Source organism: Felis catus, chromosome B2 (assembly GCF_018350175.1).
Source record: "Felis catus isolate Fca126 chromosome B2, F.catus_Fca126_mat1.0, whole genome shotgun sequence".
Classification (NCBI taxonomy): Eukaryota; Metazoa; Chordata; class Mammalia; order Carnivora; family Felidae; genus Felis; species Felis catus.
This window is the reverse complement of record NC_058372.1, coordinates 4,133,197-4,152,641: the sequence shown is the minus strand read 5'-3', so window position 1 is coordinate 4,152,641 and position 19,445 is coordinate 4,133,197. Positions and strand designations below refer to the sequence as shown.

The 19,445-nt window shown below is 47.0% G+C and overlaps 1 protein-coding gene across 1 annotated transcript in view; it reads left to right on the top strand.

The window, feature by feature from the left end:
• Nucleotides 1-19,445, top strand: part of SCGN (secretagogin, EF-hand calcium binding protein) — a 36,054-nt gene that overhangs the window by 4,601 nt on the left and 12,008 nt on the right. Inside the window, exons 3-7 of the mRNA XM_003985739.4 lie at nt 1,510-1,602; nt 4,863-4,952; nt 7,942-7,998; nt 8,645-8,722; nt 16,908-16,963. Coding sequence (XP_003985788.1) covers nt 1,510-1,602; nt 4,863-4,952; nt 7,942-7,998; nt 8,645-8,722; nt 16,908-16,963 — 374 coding nt within the window. The remainder of the gene's footprint in view (nt 1-1,509; nt 1,603-4,862; nt 4,953-7,941; nt 7,999-8,644; nt 8,723-16,907; nt 16,964-19,445) is intronic.

The window sequence follows — 19,445 nt, the reverse complement described above, 5'->3', positions numbered from 1 at the left end:
GAAGGCCCAGTCCATCATAAAGAATCATTTATTCATTCCACAGATACTGTATTTGAGAGCTACAGAAATCACTGCCATCCTACAGATCTTTTAATCTAGAAAGTCACCTGAAACCCAGAGTGAAGACCCACCTTGTTGAGTGATCATCAGTTTCTTTTCTGTGTGATTGCACGTACACGACCCACACACACAAACTCACACGCACACGATCCAAGGTGCCAAGACTAGAGATGCCGATCCCTCTATATGTAGTGGACCCACTGACGAGGGGGTTGACTGGCAGGGAGAGTATTAGGGACAGCACTGAGGAGAATGAATTTAGCATGGCTGATGGAGTCTGCAGTCTTGGAATCGGGCACTGCTGGGGAGTGTTTCTGCTTCTCAACTCCCGCATCAGAATTCGTTCTCCATTGTTGATTATATATGTCATATTTCTTTGTACCAATCCTGCAGTCCACCGATGAGGAACAAGTTAGTGTGTAGAAAAAGTTGTACGTGAAAGGGAGATGTGGCATCTTTGGTACTCAACACTTTATTACTTTTCCTCCCTTCTAATGACATTTTCCTCAACAAATCCAAGGAGAAGAGGAAGGGAATGAGCTACCTAGAAGCTGGAAGGGAACTGGCAACCTAGAAGGGCCAGGCTTTTCACTTAGAAATAGAATAGGGGTGCGTGGGTAGCTCTGCTGGTTAAATGTCTGATGATTGATTTTGGCTTAGGTAATGATCTCATGGTTCGTGAGATCAAGCCCCACATCGGGCTCTGCGCTGACAGCACAGAGCCTGCTTGGGATTCTCTCTCTCTGCCCCTCCCCCACTCACGCATGTGCACGCACTCTCTTTCTCAAAATAAATAAATAAACTTAAAAAAATACCTTTAAAAAAAGAAACAGAACAAAATTGGGGCACCTGGGTGGCTCAGTCAGTTGGGCTTCTGACTCTTGATCTCAGCTTGGGTCATGATCTCATGGTTTGCGAGATCAAGCCCTGTCTCAAGCTCTGCACTGACGGCATGGTGTCTGCTTGGGATTCTCTCTCCCCCTCTCTCTCTGCCCCTCCCCTACTATTCATGTGTGGTCTCTCTCTTACTCAAAAAAAAAAAAAAAAAAAAAAAAAAAGAAAAGAAAAAAAATAGAACAAAATCTCCGAGTTCTTGGGAAAGAAAGTATGTTCACTACTATACAGTCTTTTGTCACAACAAAACATACAATGATGTTCAAAACCATACTTTAACACTCTAGTCTCTCAGCGTCCCTTCATTCATGTTTTAGGAATTCACCTGCTGTAGGTCTCACCTGGTCAGGGTGCCGATCAGTGATGGTTTGCTCAAGAAATCTCTGGCACTCTTCCCCCTGTTCAACACTGTAGGCTTGCTCTAAATGGCTAAGTGAGCTGCTTCCCAGGTTAGAGTAACATAATTATCAGGCTATCTGCTCTGAATATTTGATACCCCAGCTACGTTTTTGGAATCCCAGTGGCTTTAATGTGGTTCTGTCTGGCCTATTATAGGCGGCGGTGGTAGAAGAAAATGTGCGGAGACTGAAACAGCGAATTATGGCTCCCCAGGACGTCTCTAGAGCTGGTCGCGTACAAATGAAAGAGGTACCGTTAGCCTTTTTAGAGCTATCGTTTTCTCTGAAAGATAATGCAAATCTTACATCTGGTCGGGAAATCAGAACTCTCTACAAGGCAGGTGGCCTACACGGTATTTTGAAGTAATCACCTCTCCTTTCTCTTCCGCTTAGCAACAAATAGTTCCATCGTTTTAGTTAGGTCAATCAATATTTATACTTACTTGATAACTGGGGAATTGATATGCTGGAGGCCTTTCAGTTACCTGATCCAATATTTGTCTCTTTGCAACGCGCTGTTCAAATTCAACCTTGGTATAAGGAAAACTTTAGCGACAATAAATGAGTTTAAACTTCCGTATCGGCCAGCGGAGGCTGGAAAGATCTATCCCTGAAGATCGTTAAAAACAAAACAGACAGCAGCTGTCTGCAGTTCAGCCCACATTTACTGAGTCTACAAAAGCAAGGTGTTAAGCACGCAGTGCCTTGGGTAGTGTCTCTTTAACCTCATTGTTTTTCCTTCCAGTTACAAAAAGGTTTAGAGTTTAGAAAGGATTTCCACACATATGTTGATACCTTATCCCCCACAATAGTGCAAGGAGATAGGAGTGGGACATTACCCCTATTTCATGTGCATTACGTGGCCAATTAGTGGCACTAGTTTAAGTGTAACCCTACTTAAAGATATCGCTCGATGGGTTCATGCTATATAGTTATCAGTCTGTATCTAAAAATGAGCTACTTAAAACTAAGGTATTTACTTTATAGTCAAAATTGCCTACGACACAGATTACCGGAAACCTGTAGAACTAGTCTCGATGTCGCCATACTTGGACAGACAGTATTATTCATGAAAACAGGACTGTTTTCCTTCAGAAGGTTATGATAATAGGGCAAGACAACGCCTCCTTATAAAAAGTAGATGTGTTCACCAGGATGCAGCCTTTTCAGAAAAGCAATAAACTAAATCCAGATGTATGAACATAGTCGTTTCCAAAATTTTCCCTCCAAGGCAAAATTATATACGTAACGAGCATTTGTAGTATAATGGATGGAAACGTACCTGCGTATCCGTCAAAGAAGGAAGTGCAGGCCTCACGCTAGAAATACCGAAGTATTCGTGACTACATGTTCACTGTTGCATTCCCCAGCCCACAGAACAGAGGGTAACATTCGTGGTGCTCGACAAATATGTACTGACTTAATAATGAATAAATGAAACACGGTTAACCCCTGCTAACAACAGGCGGGCCTTCTCAAAGCACTTGGGAATAGCTTACGCCAACCAGTCATGGAGTCCTGCAAATGACATAACTGAGGGGCTGTTCGTAGACAAGCCGATGGTACCCAGTTCATCGGTCCGAGGTCCCTAACCTGCCGTCTGTGAGCTTAAGGAGGAACAGTGTCTCCCCGACCTCGTGCTGTACCCCTGACCACGTCACTGACTCCAGTCACAGGTGGTGAGACATAAAAATCAGCGTACCTGGTACATGTTAGGCATTCTGGCACAATTAAGATGGGGAAGAAGTCCCAACCGAGCCACAGCCAGGTTTGGGGAGATGATCTGTACACCGGATTTGTCCAGGGCTCCTCTGTGCCCTCCAATCAAAGCTAAAGACAGACTGGGTTCTAGAGACTGAGGACCAGCGAATTACATTTTAATTTGGTTCCTTGGCCTATGGTACCCCGTGTGAAAAAGAACTCAGCCCTAAAGACCAGTTGCCATATCCAGTTGACCTTGGAGCCTCGGCCGGGGGCCCGAGGGGTGGGGCAGGGAAAGGGCCAAGTCCACACCGTGAATGTGAGACCTTGGCCAATTCACTGCTCCCTGCGCCTCCGTTTTATCATCTTCATCAACACGGCAGTTACCATGTATTGACTGTTTCATATGTACCAGGAATTTTACTGAACAGCTTAATGGTGCCTCGTTTTACTTTCAGTCTTGACATAAACACTAGCATGTAAACATTATTATCCCATGTTACATATGAAGAAATTGAGGCACAGAGATACTAATTAAATTGTGCCATAGCAAATCACAGGCGAGCAACGGAGAAGGAATGAGGGTCGGTTATCAATGGCACACGGTACTGTCCCGCTCCCATAGTAAGGGGGGCGTTTATGCCCCCAGAAGGACTGGTGTGAGAATTTAATGAGATACTAAATGAAAAGCACATTTTCCAGTGCCTGCCATGGACGAGCTGCTCAACATACGATATTCAGAATCCGATCGTTATCATGCCCACACCGTGTCCATGAACAGACCTTCATCCAACTAGAGAATGTGCGCAGGAGTGTGGGCTCATCACGCCTACAAGCCACCAACAGCATCCGTCTGGGCTCACTCTCTGGCAGTGTACCAGATGCTGGGAGAAGCGCCCGGTGATGGGAGGAATGGCCATTGTTTACGGCGGACAGCTCAGAGAGAAGACAATAACACTGCTAGACCGCAGGTGACAGACGAGGCCAGCCAAACACGCCTACGTGCTGATGTAAGAGTAACAATCACGCAGGAGACGAAAATGTCACCTCTACTCGTGGGAGATGTGACGTAAATCAGTAGAGCTGGAACTCAAATGCAAAGTTGGATGACTGAATTTATCATGCATGGTCCAAGTATTGCAGCATCATAGAGACACTAATAAACTAATAACATAAAAGAATAAATTAGCCAACACTCAACACTCCTGCCTGTAACTGTGGCACAGAAGTGAACGTATATGTAGCATCTCGCCAGCACAGCAGGAAGGTTAAAAGTGTGGCCATAGTCCTGGTGCCACTGCTTACTCACCACATAGCCAAGGCAAGTTCCAGTTGCTTTAACTAACAAATAATAATAATGGTGTGTTGTCTACCCTATAGGTCGTTGTTAGGTTTCAGTGAATGAGCAGACGTAAGAATTTAGAATAGTTCATGGCACACATAAGAATTATTTGCTATTTTAATTTTCTTTTATATTGCAGAGTGAAATTATTTTAATACGAGAGAGTCGTAAGATAGTGCCTGAGACATAGTAAACACTGACAAATTTATTATTAAAATTAAGATTATTATTCTGGATCAGAAGCTTGCAGAAGGCAGATACCCACAGTGTTTCATTCCCAGTACGGGTGCAATACCGTTTGAAAGAATCAGTGAATCAAACATGGCAATCCAGGCCACAGAACTGCAATCTGAGCTCTCACTCTTGAGGAACCCAAGCCCTTCTGCCCTATAACAGGTCTCACCGTGGCTTTTTCCCAGGGGGCACTGGCCAGTGTCACCGACTGCTATGTCTCTCCATTTCTGTAGCTTGCCACTATGTTCTTGTCTGAGGATGAAAACTTCCTTCTGCTCTTTCGTCAGGAAACCCCCTTGGATAGCAGCGTGGAGTTTATGCAGGTAAGTGTTTGACTGTATCTCTACGGTTGATGAGGGTTGAGAAGAGACCAGGGCCCCAGCTACCTACTGTGGTGGCCACCACATCTCCCCAGCCCCCAAGGGAGAGCTGCCCATGGAGGACAAGACTGAGCAAAAGAAGCCCTTGGTGACAAGCCAGAGCTTTGGCCCCAAGTCCCCGTGTGCCCCTGTGTGCTCCGTGGGACCCAGACTGCTCCCGAGCAAAGTCCTTCAGCCTGGGCTAGGGGAAGCCTAGACAACATCCAGGCAGGTGCACACAGAGGAAGGTAACGGGGGTTTGCTGGGGACTGGGGAGCCCAGAGATCTGGTGCCTCCCCGGGCAGCTCCAGAGAATGGCCGCCTTATACGAATGCCCTCTGGCCATCTAGACTCTGTGTGAAACTACTTGTTTTCAAATGTTGGCAATTAATCCTAGTTTTGAAGGTATAATACTGTGAAAGAGGAGGACAGAAGATCCAAAGCAGGCTCGGTGCTGACAGCAGAGAGCCCGATGTGGGATTCGAGCTCATGAACTGTGAAATCATGAGCCAAAACCAAGAGTTGGATGCTTAACCGAGTCACCCAGGCGCCCCAGGATCCTTTAAAATGTCATTACCCAAAGTTAAAAATACCTTTACCCTCTGACTTAATAAACTTCTACTGCTCCAAGCATCTATCTGAAGGGTATAATGAGAAATGTTCATATTTGGAGGAAATGTATTATAATGTTAAGAACCAAAATCGTACATGCGTTATGATCTTAATATTTTAAAAATCATTCATCCTAACACATACATAAATTAGACCATGGGGAAATACACACAATATAGATACTGATTGCTCTTAAGCAATTAAGATTTCGAATGATTTTCATATACTTTGCACTTTTATGTTTTCCAGTTGTGCACAGAATCATAATTATTTACAAATTATTTTAAGTGGCATTTTCGAAATTTTAATTGTGCTTAAAAGGGCTTAAAAGAACATTTTAAATGAAAATAATCCATACATGGCCCAAGTATACGGCCTCCAAGTTAGTCTTGTCAGGTGTATCATAGAAATATGATGGAAAGGAAACACACAAAAATCCTAAGGGACCATCTCTGGGGTAAGTAGTTTCGGACATTATACTTGTCTTCTTCTTGTAGTTCGTTAAGTTTGTAGAGTGAATCTGATTTACTCTTATAATCAGAAAAACAGTATTAAAATGTTAGGGCGTGCGTTGCACCGAATAATGTCAAGGAATGGGAAAAAGGAAATAGCACAACGGCACCGTCCTCTTCTAGTTTCTCTTTTACCATCTGCCTCCCCCCTCCTAGCTTGTCCACTGCTTCTAACAAAGAAGTTTTCCTTCCCCTACCCAATTAAAAAAATAGATAGATAGAGATATGGATATAGGTATCACTTCAGACTCTTGATTATTATTTTTAAAATTTTTTTAACGTTTACTTATTGAGAGACACAGAGACACAGAGCACGAGCAGGGGAGGGGCCAAGAGATGGAGAGACGCAGAATTGGAAGTAGGCTCCAGGTTCCGAGCTGTCAGCACAGAGCCCGACGCGGGGCTCGAACTCACGAACCACGGGATCATGACCTGAGCCGAAGTCGGATGCTTAACTGACTGAGCCACCCAGGCGCCCCAACTCTTGATTATTTTAATTAAGTTTGTTATAACCTATTAGTATCCTATATATTTTTAAAAATTTGAAGTTAATGCGTTTATGTTCTCCCTGAGCCCCAGGACCTGAAAACCCTTTAATCCTGACACACTGCTCGGAGCTCCTGTGCCATGACTGCCCAGGGTATCAGTTCCGTCTTGCTTTCCTTAATTCTTACAAACGTGACGCAGTGAAGATTTGTTTCCCAGCGTCTTTGTGCACCATTCCTGTCTGTGACTCAGATTCTCCTTCTTTGTGTTCCTCCTTCCTGGAGCATAGCCTTCATGCAAAGTCTGTTGGCAAAAACTCTGTTTTGTTTGCCCAGAAATCTCCTCGTTTTGCTTTCATTCTTTAAAGACAGGCATGCACGTGATCACAAAAAAATCTTTAGCCCTCCAATGGCTCAGTTGTAGTCAAATTATAAAAGTAGATGGAATAACACGGGGAAAAAAGCATGTAAGACGGTGTTGTTCATTATTTGAAATTCTCATTCTCCGTTTTGGTATATTTGGTAAAGTCAGAATGTAATTTACATTTAGCGAGTTGATTTTGTAAGTCTGGCTGAATTCAGGCAGACGTGTTGCCATCAGGGACCACAAGGCGTGACGCTTCCCAACCTTCCCGCGACCCCTCGGTACCCCGACTGCCCCCATGGGGTGCTGGGCTGGTGGACTGGTGTTGAGAATTAAGGTCCCTGCAGCCGGTGAGTCAGCTGACCCATTCTACATCTACAGGAAATCTTGTTGATTAGAAACAACAACTTAGTGCTCCTTTTCCATTCTGCATAGGACTTAGAAAACTTGCCAACCTGTGACGCTCACACATGGAATAATCAAAGCGGCCCAAACCACACCACGTAGTAAAGAAAGCAGTTCAGTGTCTAAGAATGTTCAGTTCCGTCTTCCAGTGTAGTGACTGTATCTTCGGCTGGATGAATGCTACCCTTAAAGCAATGAAAGTGTTGTCTCGTCACTGGGAATTAGCCGAGACGTTTCATTCCCTTTACCCAGAGCCAAGGCCACCCAGCCAAGCTTCTTTATGGCCTTCTGGCAGCAGTGTATTTGGGAGGGGTTCACCCTTTCGTTAAGTTTATTGCTATTGGGGCTTTTAGTTCTATGCAGGTGCCTCGGTTTGACTACCTCCTGGGCCCCAGGATTTGTCTCTTGTTGACCTTGTGTGCAATTTCCTGATAACGCTGCAGGCTAAATTGTCAGAGTCACCAGATGTACCAGGGACAGACTCTGGTTTCAGTCCTCCACGACCTCTCTGGGTTTGTGCTTGCTTACACGGTCACTGGACCAGTAAATGGACGTATGGCTTTTGTGTATTTCAGATTTGGCGCAAATATGATGCTGACAGCAGTGGCTTTATATCAGCTGTTGAGCTGCGGGTAAGTGTGGGGACCCTCGCTGGGTGGAGGTGGCCTTGCTCATCACTGGGAACTTGATGTATGGACCATGAATTTAATTCCTATGGGCCCGAGAAGCATGCGTTTGAATTTGTTACTTAAAAAAAACCAAAAACGTATTTGTATTTAAAAGGTTTAGGACATGCAAATAACATTGCTCTCTCTGGGAAAGAGACGTAATTAAGGAATTTTTGACACTTTTTCCATGCCTGGAGCCATCCTCTGAATTCTGTGAGCTCCTTTTATTTTAAAGTTTTTATTTATTTATTTTGAGAGACAGCAGGGGAAGGGGAGTAAAAGAGAGAGAGAGACCGAGAATGTCAAGCAGGCCTCGCTGTCAGTACAGAGCCTGATGTGGGACTCGAGTTCACAAACCATGAGATCATGACCCAAGCCAAAATCAGGAGTTGGACGCTCACCCGACTGAGCCACTCTGGTGCCCCTGTGAGCTCCGTTTAAACAGTGAGAGCCCTCCATTCTTGGATTTATTTGCTTCCTAAAAGCAGTTTGTTTTCTCCTAAAAATAAAAAAAAAAACAAAACCCACAATGCCTAAAATAAGGCGTCCCGAGATCTTTGTGGTTTATTTGCTCCCCATATAAGATGTGACTCTTCTCTCGATGTCCCAGAACTTCCTCCGAGACCTCTTCCTCCACCACAAAAAGGCCGTCCCTGAGGCTAAGCTGGACGAATACACCGGCACCATGGTAAGTAGCTGGGCAGTGTGATCTCACGAGGGCAGCCCCCCTGATGCCTCCCCGGGGCCCAGAGTCGGTACCCGGGAGCACCTGCAGACTGAATGAGTACAAGAGAAACCTCAAGTCTGGGAAACGTTGGCTAAAACTGAGCTGTTCTAGCCTCTCTCTGAGGACAGGACCGCGTGTATTTGAGAGGAAAGCTGTTCGCCTGTCCCTGGGGAGACCCGGAAAGTGCAGTGAACATCGGTTACCAGGCACCAGGCCAATAACCTCGAAGCCACTCGAAGTCACACAGAAACGGGTAAACATGGACAATCAGTCCCAGGCACAGGGGAAGCCACTTCTTGCCACGAGTCTATTCATGTGGCATGTTGATCGAGGGCAGCTGAGAGTCGGACAGATGGGAGACGTGCGTCCCGCGTCTCCCACTTATAAGCTGCGACCTTGGGAGACTGTCAACCTGTCCATCTTCCTAGTTCATCCGTAAAATGGGGGTTAATGGTACCTACCTGCTGTGAGGGCAGAGCGAGCCGATGTCTCCGAAGCACTTTGCAGAGCGTCTGGGACATAATAGGTGTTCGTACCTGTTAGCTCTTACTGTGGCAGCTGCTCTGGTCCTTGTTGTCATTAGGCTTCCGCGACCAGAATGACCCTGAGATCGTTTCGGTGAAAAATGATGGCATGGGAGAGCTGCCTCTGGCAAACGCATCCTCATCTAACACGATGCATTTCTCCAGCCACCAATCAACAGTCTGGCTTCCCTGCCGTTCGTGTCCGCCCCCCACCCCCTTCCTTCCCCCAGACAAGTGCTTCGGGCCAATCGGACGCTGTCGTCTTCTCAATCAAGAAGCCAAGAAATTGCTGGTGAAGGCTTACTTGCTCCTAGGATTGTTACGCACAGGAAGACTTCCAGCACAGATTCACGTTACTGGGCTTCCTGGTGAGCATTTGGGAGCACGTACCATCGAGAAGAGTCGGTGAATTCTCGTAAAATGTGTGCCACTAGGTTGCCCTCTGGAGGCCTCGAGCTGATTTGGTATTATTTCTGGTATAAATAAATACAGTATTATTTCTGATGCCGTCTCTGCAGGGTTGGCATTGTTCATGCCATTTCGTATATCTGATGCTAGAGGCTTAGAAAGGCTAAGTGACCGCGTCACCACCAAGTTGAATTCTTAAACTCGCTTTGAAGATCAGGTGACTGGGAGAAGTTGAGTTACCCGGCCAAAGGCACCAGTTAAACTGGAAGCTAAGCTCTCTTGGTTTCCAGCCTCTTACTCTGCACCCTGTCCGACGCTGACCCCCAGGCCCGGGCACCTGCCCTGGGGAGGAGGGAAGGAGAAGGGCGCTCTTGACCATGATGGCTTGTAAATGGCCTAGGCAGAAGTGAAGCTGATGCCAACGGCAGAATCAAACCCCAGGCCAGGATCTCAATCAAGGAAATAATTCGGCTTCTTGGTACGTTGGACCTCTTTTAATAACACGCAAATGGTGTTCGAGATCCTGAGTGAGTACGCACTCAGCACGAAAGAGCAAAGTGGGAAATCTAGAAGCAGGAAGCAGTTTCCCAGCCGCAGGGAAATCTCGAGGTTTCTTCCCACCTGATTGCCAGCAAGGTAAATACCACGGAAAGGGGGAGGTCACCGTAACTGCCTGAGAATAACAAGCAGGTTAGGTTTCCAGATGAGCACTTTCCATCCTTGATCCAACCCGGCGTCGGCACCGGTTGTTTGTAACCTTGATTTTATTAACTTCCAAAACATGCACTACAAGATGAAATACTCTCACTTAGAATCGCCAGGATGTTTCTAATATTTCTTTGATTGCCTTTGAATCCGAGGCCCTCCGCCTCCAACTACAATACTAAACGGCTACGTTCTCACGTAACATGGCTCAATTCTCTTCCCTACTTTTATTCTCCCGGTTCTTGCTTGTCCTTCAAGATTCAGTGAGACATCATCGTGGCCTAGAAAACCTTCCATAACCTTCTTCTGTAGTGGATGCAGGTGCCTCTCCCCTGGGGGTCCCATATCATTGTCTTCACATCGATCACCCATTTAACCCAGGCCACAAATATCCACTAAATATCTGCCATGCCCCTGGCACTCCTCGAGTTGCTGGGGATCCAGCAGCGAGCAAACCAGACAAAGGAGAGACTGACAATAACCATAAACATAATAAATAATAAATGATATCGCATGACAGGGGTAACGAGTGTTATGGGAAAGATGAAAAAGTAGAACAGGGCGAAGGATGGCCATGCCAGCAAGGTAGCTAGGATCGGAGGCTGGGGAGTGTAATTTTCACCCTTCGAGAAGGTGAGGCTTGAGGAAGGACCGAGGGTACAGCAAAGCACAGAGACCCTGGGGCAGTAGCCTGCCTGTGGCCTTCAAGGACAGGGAGACACGAGTGTGGCTGGAGCACAGAATTCAAGGGCAAGACTTAACGGAGGCCAGACCCCGTGGGGCTTCTTAGCCACTGTGAGAACGTGTGACAATGAGTGAGATGGCGAGCCACCAGAGGGGCAAGGAGGGAATCAGGAAGACCCGTGAAGAGGCCACCACTGCCATCCAGGTAAGAGAGGGTGGCAGCTCGGAGGGGGTGGGGCAGCAGAGGAGATGAGAAGGATTGCGAAGGGGAAATCAACAGGACTGCCGATGAGTCAGCTGGAGTCAAGGGCAGCACGGACATCACTTGTTCACCACTTGTTCTTTACTAGCCAGTGGCTCCTCTAGGGCAAGGGCAGGCGGCAGGGCCTAGCACACAGTAGGCTACTCTGTGCCCATTGTCAGAACTGAATTTGGGGTCGTTACCTAACAGCCAGCTCAGAAGAAACCAGGACAACAAAAGCAAGGTTTGCTCTGGGGACCCTCCTTGAGAGCCTCCACCTCCAGTAAGGCTCATGCTCCCCCTCGGGGAGCCTCGTAGATGGCCCATCGCACAGATCCGCCCTTCTTCAAGCTATGTTTGGTGTCCTGGAACTCTCCTTTGATTTCTTCCTCTTTGTACACCAGACCCTCTAGGACAGAGCCAGAAGGAGTGCTCGGGAGTACTGGGCTTGATCCCTTAGGGCTCTCCCTGGGGTCCTTCGTCCCAGAGACTCACCCACAGGGGTCCCCACCAGGCAGGGTATGGGCTGTGCTGAGCCCAGGGGCAGACCCAACAGGGCGGCTGGAGCCCCATGCTGATGACGAGAGGTAGGAGGGGCAGCAAGGCAGGAGTGGGGGGTGAGAGCCGGAGGGTGTGGAGGAAGAGAAATGCAAACAGAAAAAGACAATCCGAGTAGGACAGGCCCGGGATGTGTCCCAGTGGATTCCGAGTTCACACTTCACACCCCTAAATTCCTGAAGTTGAATCTGACATGCTTTTTCTGGGCTGAGGAGTGGGGTCTCAAAGTGACCCACAGCACCCCCTCTGTCACCAAAGCCGGCACCTTCTTCATGCTCCTCTTCCAGGTCAGAATATGACCTGGTTAACTGGTTGAAATGAAGATGTGAGTTCATTTAGGGAGAACTTACCAAGAAAGATATGGTCCCTGACCTTCTGGAGTCTTCTGATGAGGGAAAAATTGGTAGAGGAGGGGAAAAAGCAAAAATTCACTCTGGCCGCTCCCTTTCATCCCCACTGCGCACGTCACTGCCATCGACCATCAACCATCGACCATCTTGAGACCTGGTTCTCCTGACTTTTCAAAAATAAGGTAGGTTACAATGAAGCCACCGTTCTAGACCTTCAGCAAAGGCAGGACAAGAAAAGGTAGATGGACAGAGTTCAAGCTGAGTTGTTTCAAGATGCCATCTCAGCTGAGCGCACGTGGCATTTTATTTTCACCGCGACCCGGCCAGCATTTACTCGCGTACTGGGTGCTTTAATTGTAATAACTGCGTGTTCGCTCTGTACCGAGCTCCGTGCAAAGCGCTTTGCAAACATTTGATTCTCACAGCAACCATATAAACTAAGTATGTTTTGCCTCTCATTTTATAAATGAAGAAACTGAGGGTTACAGACTTTAACAGGCCAAATACAGTCGGGATGCAGCGGGGTGGAAATGCCTACCCACATCTACCTCCGAAGCCCGTATTTTCCACCACAGTACCCACGTCCGGAAGTTTAAATACTAAGTCATTAAAAAGAAAACTTTCAAAAGGGGAAGAGTGAACTCTATGGAGAGATCAAGAAGAGAGGACAATTCCTGAAGGAAGAGACGATCAAGGTGAGGACAAAGCCACGTGAAGAGATTAGGATTCTCTTAATATTTTTAAAGATAAGATAATGCAGGAGCTCATGCTATCAAGCGGCACCAGAATTCGTTACCTAGGAAAATGGATCGTTCTCCTCCTGAAGTCCAGAAAGGATCCTAAGCGCTGACATCTTATTAAACACAAAATAGGAAGCAAATTAACGAGAGACCACAGGCACAGGAAAGGGTTCTACAAAGTTGCTCTGGGAAAGAGACTGCAGATAAGCTGATGCAGGGAGCCAGGGAGGAAGAGTGGCCTGTGACTGCAGAGAGCCCCAGGGTTGGCTCATTCAAACAACCCACTGTCAGGGAGGGGAACGGGCCTGCAGGAAACACGTGGGTGGCTGGGAACGCCAACACTTGGCTGAAAAGACCATGCACATCACCCGTCAGCCCGGCCACACTGCCCGCCCAGAGCGATTCTCTTCACACACAGCCTTTGGCTTTCAGTTTGACAAAGCTCAAGGCGAGCAGAAAATCTGGCAACGTGCAGTTTTTGATGGCTCCGAGCTCAGCCCTGGAAGCGTGGAATCCTGTACAGCAGCTGAGGAGGATCGGAGTGGTCTCACCCAACTTGTGAGTCTCTGGGTGGAGGACCATCCATTGACCAAGACTGCGCCGTTATCCTGTGTCTGTCTCATTGCCAAAAACTTGTGGTTCTTCCGGTTGTGCTGTGGTTAAGCACTCATTTTTCGATCCAAACTGTCCCGTGAAGATAGGCTCGTGGTCAATCAAACTCTGAGTGGCCCCTCACTGGTTCTTTCTGCCCTGAGGTGATAGGTAAGTGTTGAGGAACCAGGTAAGAGTTTTCACCCAAAGACCTACTCTGACCAGAAGACTAGAATGAGCGTAATGAGATTATGGCCTATCTATTTCATGTTCCTTCTGAAATTATAGAGGCAACTTAACACTTTTCCAATGAACAGACTTGGGAACTGGACTGTAGTGTTTTTTTTTTTTTTTAAGACTTTTTACATTTCCCTAGTGATCTGTGGGTGAACTAACTTTCAGAAATTCAATATTCTCAGAAGAGATTTTAGAACCTTAGCCCTGAGTGATCCACCAAGTGTGAAATCACCTTACTGCCTCTGTAATGGCTTTTTATTGAGCGACGGATACAGTCAGGGCAGCCCTGCATGACAGATTTGGTTCCAAGGTTTGGCATTAAACGCCTTCCTTCAGAAATATAACCTGACAAATGAATTCAAATGGAGCCACACGAGGGCTGGCACCTTTGAAAGCTGTCTGAAGCCCGAACAATGAATGAGTCATGGCAGAGCACCCGATCATAGGAGAAAAGTTGAGGTCTGCAGACCTAATCTTATTCTAACTCCTAATTAACATTCTGGACAAGGGAGGAAACAGCCTATTAACAAAATCCAATTATGACATCTAATTGAGAGGTTCTGCCAATACCTAGTGGGAGGAAAGATTCGCTGTCTGAATAGAATAGCATTAGATAATATTGAGCTTTTAAAAATGTAAGTGAATACATGTGGGAGATGTTAAGCTCACATACCCAATTAGAGCATGGAGCTTGAGCTATTGTAAACCTGCATATTAAAATCTGCAGACAATGGCAGACAAAGAGACATGAGGTTAAACTTGTGCCATCCTCTACCCTGGTCCCAGCTCCTGTCCTTTGGGATTGGATCCAAGTAGCTGGCTTCCTCCTGTGGTGTAGGCACTCAGCTCTCTGATCCACGCTGATGTGAAACATGTCTGGACCCAGTCTTGAGAGTTCTTTTCTTCTGTGCCCACCCTCCCTCTGCTGGTGACCTCAACCAGCCTTGTGGCTTGAAATACCAGCTAATGGTGATGGCCCTCAATTCATAGCTCTGACTCAGACCACTTCTCAGAACTTCTCAGGTGAACCACGTGGCCAATTTTCTGATGGGTAGAAGCATAATTTACCACATTGGTGGTCAGTTGTTCCTCAAGCCAGTTTTGAGCAAAAGGTAGGTATTTTCCCCCTTTGGGTAATTTGTACAACTATGGAGATGGGCCCACATCTTTCAAGTTACTACTTGCTTCAAGCTCAACATAATCTAGCTCTCTATTAATAGAACGTCTCGTAATGGTGGTGTCATGGAAAATCATGGCTCAGTCTTTAGCCAAGTGTATTGCTGTCAGACTTTTACTGGATAGAGAATTTATTCTTAAGGGACACAAAGGGATGTGTAATATATCCAAATGTATAAAAATATAACCTGCATTTTAATAGGTTCTGCAACATACACTTTTGGTGCTAAAGTTTTAGAGAAATGGGTTTTCAAATTCATTTCAAATATTGAAACTAAACTGGATTTAGGGAGGGAGGAAGAATGGACTGATATGTTTTTTAATGCAAAAATCGGTTACATATACTCTCAGATTTCTTCACCCCATCTCTCCCCGTGTATAGCCTCTTCTTACAAATACATTTAGAACTGCTGTACTAAATGTGGCGAAGTCACAAAGTTCACTCACACTAGGACTCAAATATGCAGTGAAATGTCTCCCCTCCATCTTGATTAACCTAATCCGATCTTCTTGATTTTAACTTTTAATCCTATCTTGTTTAAAACCTCATCTGATCCTATGATTTAAATAGGATCCTCTTTGGATCATGTTAAGTCTTTCTACAAAAGGAAAAGCTGAGCCTCTCAGATTTCTTAGTCACCTTCATCCAACCCGGACTCTTCTGCAAAAATGGCATCAGGTTAGAAAGAATGGCTTTGAGCCCAAGTGGGGGAGGGGAGGAGCCGAGGTCCCTGGGCACAAGGCTCTCTGACTCCTCTGGTCCCCGGGCTGGGGCCTCTTGGCTACTCGGTTGCTGCTACCTTGCTGGTATTCACAGTGGAAGGGTGTGATGAACTCATAATCTGTGCTCTTAGCTTTGGCTAGCCCATTGAGAAGTACAGGCTAGTCCAGCAGCCATCCTTTACCTCTTGCTGGATGTGGGCCATTAATCCTCTGCCACATCTGTATTGAAGTCCACATGTTCTTGCCACAGGACAGACCAGTAAGTCGAGGGGCAAGATGGCGGCCGTTGTCTCAAAGCACATGTCCCCTCAGCATGAAATGTGAGCTTCCTTTATGTTAAGAAGAGGCAGAAGGGGAGGAGGTTGGAGTCCAGAGGTGATGGATGTCTGTAGGCATTCAGAAGCCCACAAGGGCCCAAGGAAGGTTGTGAAACTGTTCTGTCCTTGGTCACTTGGCCTTTGTGTATGGGAATCTGGTCATGGCATTCCCATAAATCTTAAACATAGCGTTATTATTTCTTTATGTACTTCCTTCTCCCCTTGGGTGAAGCGGGTTTTGGGTAAAGCGTGGTTTTTGCACATCTTAGCTATAACCTGCAGGGCTGAGCAGAGAGGTTTTCTCTCAGCGACAGGTCACAGCAGTGAGGGAAACAGAAGCCACACGGAGTCAGACATGCTAAATGTCTCCCTAACGTACATCCTCTTATCAGCCCATGGCTCTGGGGTCTGCCCCACCCTCTGGTCCAGCATCATCTCATCCCATCACAGTCCACTGGATCTTAACCCAGCATCCAAACGCTTGGGTGTTCAGAGTGTCTCTGGAAAGCCAACCCACAGCAACTCTCTCCACTCAGTGTTGTCCTTCCTTAGCTGGTGCCCTCCTCCCTCCGGGATCCCCCTTCCAGCACATCTGGTCACACATCTGTGCACTTGACTGTCCTGTCTCTGCCTGTCCCTCTCTTCCTTCCTACAATCCTGGAAGCCTGGACAGGCAGACTTTCCCCTAGATCACATCCTCCTCAACTACTTCTGCCTTCAATGGAAAAATGGTATCTCCTCTGTCCTCTGTAGGGAGTACTCTGTGAGACGGCTGTGGCCGGCTTGGACAGCTGTGGGCTCGGAAGGGCAAGAATCAAAGTGCTTCGGGAACTTTCGGAATGGATTCCTGTTACAAGTACTTCTTACAATCGTTTCCCCTTCTGCCTTCCAGATGAAGATCTTTGACAAAAACAAGGATGGCCGGTTGGATCTTAATGACTTGGCAAGGTGAGTGGCGCAGGAATGGAGTCAGACTCGGAAACACCTTCCTAGGGTTCGTGATGACGCATACTTCTCTCTGAAAGTCAGAGGTCAGGTCCTGCCTGAAACCCTGAAGAAGAGTCTCATCTTACCAAATAAGCAGCAGTGGTTCTGAATCTTCTGGGGTAATAGATCCCTTTGTGAAGGTAATAAAAGCTCTTGGGGCTCCTGGGTGGCTCAGTTGGTTAAGTAGCTAACTTTTGATATTGGCTCACATCACGATCTTACGGTGCATGAGTTCAAGTCCCATGTTGGGCTCTGAGCTGACACTGCAGAGCCTGCTTGGGATTCTGTCTCCCTCTCTCCCTGCCCCTCCCCTGCTTGCACACATGAGCTCTCTCTCTCTCAAAAATAAATTTTAAAAAAGGATAATAAAAGCTCTTCCCCCTCCCCCCAAATGCACAATACACAAGGTTTTCATCAAATTTTATTGATGGGTCATGGGCCAGCCTTGCCTTCCTGGTCCCGCACGAGGACTCCATGAGAAAATACATCTGGGACCCCATTCACTGGCTCTGGGAAGGCTGAGCAGTTAGCTCAGGACAGAGGACAGCTGAACCACACTCCAGCTGTGCTGGCCGGCTTTCCAGCGTGGGTGCAGCCTCCATGGGCACCCAGCACCTGAAGACCAGAGCAGAGGAGGAGGGGGTGCCAGCAGAAGTGGCCCAGTACCTGAGAATTGCTGTCTGTAAGTCCGGGGTTGTACATGATGGGCATGTCAGAATGTTGTCTCAAGGCTAACCGACCCCAAAACAAGCTATGGTTGTCCACAGAACGAAAAAAAAAAAAAAAGATTTTGAATAGATGGACAGAGTTGAAATCGTTGGATCCAGAATACACAGATATAACCCGGATGAAGGAGCAGTTATGATACCAGGTGCCTCGGGGTGGGGGTGGGGGGTGGTGGATGGAGTTGTAGACTGGACAACCATAGAGGGTTTAGCAGTTATAGGCTGCAAGGCAGAAGCATGTATGGCTGGGAGAGACGAAGTCCAAGGGCTGAGGGTGATTTCAATGACAGAGTTAACTTGGCAAGGTCACAAGCAGATACTAACTTGAGTTCAGAATGACAAAACCCTGTACCAGCTACCACCTCTCTTGGCCAGTCCATCTGTTAGTTCTTGCAGGGGGTCTGCGAAAGGGAACACACCGGGAAGGATCTCTCCTTAGTCATGACCAGGACACCGAGCCCAAAACTCTATACGGTCTTCTATTCCGGACCTCTTAGGAGCTGTGAGACAGCCTTTGTGTCCTCATCGGCTCCTTTCCCCAGAACCGTTATCCTAATTTTGGCCACTTTCGTGGAGAAGAGGCATGGAGACACCAGCCAGACCAGAGCCTCTCCCAAAGGCTGAGGACTGAGGGATATCAGCCCTGCGGCCTTGGCTTTATCCCTGGCGTCCCCCTTACTCCTTGAAGCTATCTTGGCCAAGAGAGGCAAGGCTTCCTCTCAAGTGAGGTCAGTCTAGCTACTCTGAGAGCTGCGTGTGAGAGCAATCCTAACCGGAAGACCCCAAACATGACAATCTGGGTGAAAACGAGAGCTTTTAATTTCATTGTTCCCTTCACCAAAAGCGCCCACCCACTTTACTGGATGCAGGTCTCAGAGGTGGCGAGTCTAGGAGCCCTGAGCGCCCTCTGGAGGCTGGAGTGTGCCACTACTCTAAAGCTGCTCTCTACCCTATTGGTTATGATACTGTTTACTCCCGAAATAAAATCCCCAGAAAATATCAACTACCTCAGCCCGAAATGCTAAAACAATATAATGCGTACACTATAACACAGAAAGGGGGAATAAGGTGAAACACCTAAAATAAAATAAGGTATATTTCAAGTGTAGGTGGGTAGATAACAACCACAGGGCAGGCATGACAGAGTGGTGGTTGCTTATAGCTTTTGGCGTAGAAGTAGCAAGAATATGTCAGTTCAGATGTTGACGGATACAAGTATGACCTTTTGGCGACTCGTGCGTCAGGAACTCAGTTGCTGCTGATACAATGACGTAAATAATAAATAAGTCCTGATAGAGTTCCAGATGGGACAAAGTATAGTCAGCCCTCAATTTACCTGACTCAGTATGCTATCTGGATCATTTACACAGTAAACTATGTATGCCTTGAGAAAAATAGTCTGGATTTTCACGTAAATAGTAATTCCTCTCTAGGTTCAAACATAATTATAAGCAGGATGGGTACACACATGAATGCTCCCTGGACATTCCCGAGTCAGGTGAGATATGGGCTGATTCACCCTTCTGTGGGATTTTCCATGCAATGCAGGGCATCTGGCATCCCTGACCTCCCACTGTGGAGGTCAGAGTCCCTCTGTCACGATCATAACCAGAGCCCTCCCCTGCAGCGAGCCAACCGTCCCCTCCTATGGTCCTACCCAGGAGGCAGGAAGTACGCCTTCGTCCCTTGAATAGCTGCTCTCGTGGCCCGGTGCTACG